A 6,217-nucleotide genomic window follows, 5' to 3' on the forward strand; every position below is an offset into this window, starting at 1 on the left:
GGCCACCTAGCTTTCTTGCATCTCGAAATTGTTCTCGTATTTAGAGCTAATTGTTTGCTCGAAATTTTCCTCGTGACTCGAGCATCTCGTAGGTAGAGCTGCTCATATGTAGAGGTACCACTGTATTCTCAATTTTGTGTTTTGCACCTGTTTTATACAAAATTCTTATACTTTTCTCATTTTTAAAGGCTTTTGGGTTGTATTGATCTTAGAACGGGCTGGAATTAAGTAAGCATGTAAAATGTATCTTGCAAAAAAAGTTACAAACCACTTCTGGAGTGAATTTCTTAGAGGTGCCATTGTCTATAGCTTTTATCATAAATACCCAAAGTTTTCCTCTGTAAAAAAGGATCTAGGTGGTTGCATTGCATGATAGCGAAACGTCAAAAGATTGCAGTTTCATATATCTGCCTTTGGTTATTCATAGCTGTTTGTGTATGTATGTGTGTGTGTGTGTGTGTGTGTGTTAGCTGGTAAATTGTCAACAGATGACCTGAATGCCCTGATTGCTCATGCACACCGTCGCATTAGCCAACTGAACCAAGAAATAGCTGAGCAGAGAATAAGGGAGCAGATTCATATTGATGCCGCTCTAGAGCAGCAGAAGTTGGAACACCTGAAAACCCAGGAAGCAGCTGTTAACACATCCCTACAGCACATCAAGGAGGAGGCACGTCTGCAGCAGGAAAGGAAGGTACAAAAGACTTTTTCTGCATTTTTTGACCGTCAATAAAAATTGAAATTCCATGAATTGTGATACTGAAGTGTATCTTTCTTTAGTTGACTGAATTGAGGGAAGTGATGGAGGCAGAGATGAGAATTCAACTCCGGCGTCAAGCAGCCGCTCACACAGACCATGTCCAAGATGTACTCAAAGTGCAGGAGCAGGAACTAAAAGCCGAAGCTGAGCAGGTCATTTTTTGATCATCACACTCCCTAGAACTTAACTTAACATATTTTCACGACTATATGGCGCACCGTATTTACAGGCGCAGTCTCAGTGACGAGTGCTATTTCTATATTTGACACAGGGCGCACCACACTAACGCAGCCAGGCATGCCAAATTTTATACCAGTTTAAACATACATCATCTTAAACATACACCAGCATAAACATATGGACACATGCTAAAAACACGTTTTTAAAAAAGGCAACGGAAGCAAAACTGAGTTTGGTTGTACTTTATTTACCATTTTACAATATACTCATGTTTTATGACCAATCATCCCCTACAAATCCATCGAAGTCGTCATTTTCTTTGTCCGAATTGAACAATTGTCCCAATGATTCATAAAAAAACGCCGGGTTCCCTTTCTTCGTTGTCAGAGTCACTCACATTGCCATGTGGCTCGACAGAAATGATACCGGTTTTGGCAAAAGCTCAAACAACATTGCAAGCAGACACGTTAGTCCAAGCAGCCACAATCCATTCGCAAATATTGGCGTAACTCTTTGTAAAACTGTGTTCGCCACCTATCATCCACTGTTCCCATGGCGCTCGCAACTTTGCTTTGAACGCCTGGTTCATGCTGATGTCCAGCGGTTGGAGTTCTTTAGTTAAGCCTCTGGGAATGACGGCAAGCTGCTGTGAGATGGACACGCATGGAGTCGCAAATCAACTCAGCTCATTTGATTCAACTGTACTGTAAAGTTCTGACAAATGATTTGTCTTGTCCAACTTCAGTGTGGAAATCAATTCGGAATCGATTGCAGAGATAACCTACATCGCTTTAACACTTTCCTTTTTTTTTAATAAGGGAAGTCCCGTATTTATTCGCATAGAAAAAACATGTGCGTATAAGCCGCATACTGAAAGCTGTCTTGAAAATATTTAACTTTACAATTTGTCTCGTATAAACCGCCCCCCTAATTCCCAATTTTCATCTCAATATTCATGGTTTTAATAGGGAGTACAAATGTGTTACTTTGAAGGGAAATCTTAAGACAATCATCACAAGTGGTATTTCTGAGATACTGTATGAATCAAAAGCACATTATTAGGGTCAATATCATATCATATCATAAGGAAGTTAATATGCCTGTCTTTGTAAATGCAATAAAATATCAAATTATTCAATTTAAAAAAAGAAATAAGTATCTTGATGAGAACAGAAATTAATAAAACGTTCAAGGAAAGTCGATAAATTTAATCTTAATTACACCACCTGACCACTACAAAGAACGGGGGCGCTGATGCGATGAAAACGGTAGTTCTCGACCAAGGTGAAGAACACCAATCATTTCACAGAGATAGCGTTAGAGCAGCGAAGGTACTATAACAGCCCAAATAAGCGATGATTAAATGCAGGGCAACCCCAAACCTACCTTTCTAAAAGATCCAAGTGAAGTCTCCCTGTCGTGTCCTTAATATTTATGTATGAATGCACTTAAGGTATACTGAGAGTAAACATGCTTGACTACCTTGTCAGCACTCCCACATCACATCTTTCAAAACCCTGAAGCCTGCAGGAAATATATATATATATAATATAGATAAGGATATTCACAAATGTTTGATGTTTAAAATTTAAAACACAAAAGATATGATTGTTATCATAATTATCGATACAGTCCGCTGACATTTTACATCGTCAAACATTTTTTAAGAAAACTGATAGGTTGACCAATAGGCATTCCCAAATGCATGCACAAATAAAACAGACATCTGACTCATAACCGGTGTCTTGCAAGAGAGAATTCATCCTGATGGGCCTTCGTCCTAGAATCATTCTGGCGTACGAGGCATCTCTCTTGCTGTTTATTACATCAGATTTACAACATGGATTTTAGCTCTCAAAACAATTGAAGGTCTGCTGGATCTTCCCAAGGGAGCGGTGTGAACAACAGTGTGATGAGTCGACATTCTCCATATTCCAGCTGAACAAGAGGAGTGACCTTCATGTTGTCTAGGCTAACTCAGAAGCGGTTGCAAGCGGATGTGCCAAAATGACTTTTATAATGTTAATAAGCTAATTAAAGCAAAGCGTTCTTCATTGTGAGCAAATATATAATAATGTGAGACTAATAACCCTAACAAAAACATTTGAAGTATTATGCAAGTATCTCCATACACTTAGTCGTGTCTACAATATCTCAATTTTTCCCTATTTTTTTATCTCTTTGTTTTGTATTTTGTTCAACATAAAAATAACTACCATAGAAAATAGCTTTGTAAGCAACGTGCTTAAAAGAACAACTAAGGTTAAAAGAGCTTGGGTTTGTGTGTGTTGTATCAGGTAATTTATTTTTTATTTTTTTTGTATTGTCGGTTTAGGTTCTCAGCAGTAAGTTGTTGGAACAGGAGAACCAGTACCGTACATTGAGCCAGGAGCAACTGAATAACTGCACTCTGGATATGAACACTGCCTATGCCAGACTAAAAGGAGTGGAGGAGGCCATAGATAGTAAGATCCTCACAATTGTTTGCTTACTCCATGCCAATTGGAAACCAATGTTGCTACAAAGGATCAGAGCTTTAAAGAAACGGTTTTCTACTATTTTACATCAGGGATTACTGAAGCATAAGAAACTGACAGTCATGTCTATGATCGCAATAAATGAAATAGATCTGTATAGCTTGCCATGAGTGTACTATACTGCAAGAAACATCAGTGTTCCCAAACCTTTAACCTTGCTTGTCCCCTCGCAAAAGCACTTTTTTTTAATCCTAATTGATCACTCCAAAAGAAATCCTAAATACCTTTATTTTCATCAAGGCCATTGGTTTTTCTTTTTACTATACTTTACCTTTATTTTTTAATGTTTTCTCAATATACCCATATTTTCATATAACTAAATGAGCATTTAGTTGCATCCATTATTTGCTTTCATCGTTACTATTAGGATTTCAATCAATTATTTTCAATCTGAATAGAATCTTGTAGGTGATGAAATGCTAACGATAATTATCTTCAAATAATTTTGTCAACAATATTAATAAACTTTCGATGATATTCACTAAGTTTAAACTGCAATTACCTCACCCGAAAACCACAAAGAACAGGGGTGCTGGTGCAACGTGAATGCTAGTTCCAGCCCAACGTTCGGTAGAAGAGGATTGCTGGTTTTACAACCATATCTTCCGCTTGCTACTAGGACTCAAGGGAACTGTACTTACTTTCATCATTGATTAACGAGGAAGTTAATTTATTTACTTATTCATAGAAGTTGGAAGTTTCAAATTTGAAATAAAAATAATGTGGTAGTTAGCGTGATAATTATCGATATCAACTGATTTTTTTTAATCAACTTTTTGGCATCTCGCCTAGGTTTTACTTGCACGTGTGTGTAAATGGCCTATCAAAAGATTGTTAAACAATTTATTTTCCTGCAGTGTGTCATGCTTTCAGATTTCACTCTGAATTATCTTGTAGTATAGGGTTAACCATAATCAGGATATCTGTGTTAACATCACTCATCCTCACAGGCCATGTGGTAGCGGAGGAGGAGGCTCGAAAAGCACACCAGCTGTGGCTTTCTGTTGAGGCTCTCAACTACACTTTAAGGAGCACAGATACCAGTTCACCTACCAAGCCACTGGCAGGTGCTGCTCAAGCCGTGCGAGACAACTGCCATGATGACTTTGCTTTGGCTCTGGCTTCAGCTCTTCCAGAAGAATCGCTGCAGCGCGGCGTATATGGCGAGGCTTCAATCCGAGCTCACTTCTCCGAGTTGCGCGCCCTCATTCGCAGGGTTGCCCTAATTGATGAGTCTCATAACTCATTATACCAGTATTTCCTATCCTACTTGCAAGCAGCACTGTTGTTTGAGGCCAAACAGGAAGCTCCACCAGCCCAGCTAAATAGTGAGGATTTAGACCCTTTCAAGCTCGTTTCATATGCTACCTACTGTTTAGAGCACGGTGATCTGGAGTTAGCGGCGAAACTAGTGAACCAATTAACGGGCGAGGCCAGAAGAGTGGCTGAGGATTGGCTCAAAGAAGCCAGGCTCTCGCTGGAAACCAAGCAGATTGTCACTTTGTTGTCTGCTTATGCAAATGCCGTAGGGCGAGGAACCACCCAAGCACCTTAGGGCAACCTTCTGATAAAAGGGATACTTCATTAAAAATGTTTGAGTTCAAATAGACCACGTGTTTTGCTGAGGTGAGAATTGTTCAGTGATGTAAGCAGATATACCCTTGTCAGTTGTCGCCAAGCATAATGATACAATGGCTGACCATTTAAGCCTAGTACTGGTATTCTCACTGAGTATGACGTCTGTTTTCGCACACTTGAGTCTGGAATTTATTTTTGCCTGGCTTAATTCATTTTTTGCCCACAAAATTGTAATTAATAAGAATATTGTAGGAAATATTTCTGGATGCATTTTATTTTTGTCAATAAGGCAAATAAAAATTAATCATGAGTAAGAAAGGCAGAACTTGTTTCTTTTATTTCCTCCTTTTACAACAGGTGCTAACTTGGTGTGCCAGATGAATTCTTTCATGTCATCACAAATATTTCACATCTGTATGGGAAAGATCCAAGAAACGTTTTAATTGGTGAAATATTAAGGAAAGTTTGTGCCTTCTTATTTTGAATATTTCAGATTTAACAGTTTGTGTGGCATCGTATTTTGCATTTGAATTTCGGATTCTACAGAAAAAAATGAGTTATACCGGATTTTCATTCATTTTCTGTAACGCCTATCCTCGGAAGGGCCGTGGGGGTGCTGGAGCCTTTTCCATTTGACTCCGGGCACCAGGCGGGGGACACCTTAAATTTATGGCAAAGCAATTGCATGAATCTGATGTTGAATTTGAATTTCGGACTATAGAAAAACATTTAGATTAGGCGCCCAAAAATTCAAATGCGAGGGGGGACAAATGTATTCTGCACAAAAAAAAATCAGGAAAACGTAATCTGACTGTGCAAAATATTAATAATCTAAAATGGCGTGCCTAAGCATGCAGCCTCTAACTCCCTACTTTTGTAAACCTTTTTTTGTGTCTTGCAAGTCGTTCTAACGACTTTCATTGATGAAACAATATACCGAAAGAAATAGCGAGATCGGCAGCACCACCGTGGATTATTATCAGATCCGAACGGCATCAGAATAGGAAGCGAAGGCGAGGCTGTAGAGCGGGGCGATTCACTAAAGTTGGGATGTTAACTGAGCCTTCGCCGTTAGCTAGACTGTTATCTGGATTAGCCAAATTCCCAACGTTAGCTAGGTTAACTTTCCTACCCGTCAGTTAGCTGAACCTACTCACCCCTT

The 6,217-nt window shown here is 39.0% G+C and overlaps 1 protein-coding gene across 1 annotated transcript in view; it reads left to right on the forward strand.

The window, feature by feature from the left end:
* The window catches only part of immt (inner membrane protein, mitochondrial (mitofilin)), a 28,184-nt gene extending 22,811 nt beyond the window's left edge, over nucleotides 1–5,373 (forward strand). Inside the window, exons 11-14 of the mRNA XM_077732648.1 lie at nucleotides 471–694; nucleotides 781–912; nucleotides 3,276–3,405; nucleotides 4,428–5,373. Of these exons, the coding sequence (XP_077588774.1) occupies nucleotides 471–694; nucleotides 781–912; nucleotides 3,276–3,405; nucleotides 4,428–5,032 (1,091 nt within the window). The 3' untranslated portion in view covers nucleotides 5,033–5,373. The remainder of the gene's footprint in view (nucleotides 1–470; nucleotides 695–780; nucleotides 913–3,275; nucleotides 3,406–4,427) is intronic.
* The last annotated feature ends 844 nt before the right edge of the window (nucleotides 5,374–6,217 follow it).

This window comes from Stigmatopora nigra, chromosome 14 (assembly GCF_051989575.1).
Source record: "Stigmatopora nigra isolate UIUO_SnigA chromosome 14, RoL_Snig_1.1, whole genome shotgun sequence".
Classification (NCBI taxonomy): domain Eukaryota; kingdom Metazoa; phylum Chordata; class Actinopteri; order Syngnathiformes; family Syngnathidae; genus Stigmatopora; species Stigmatopora nigra.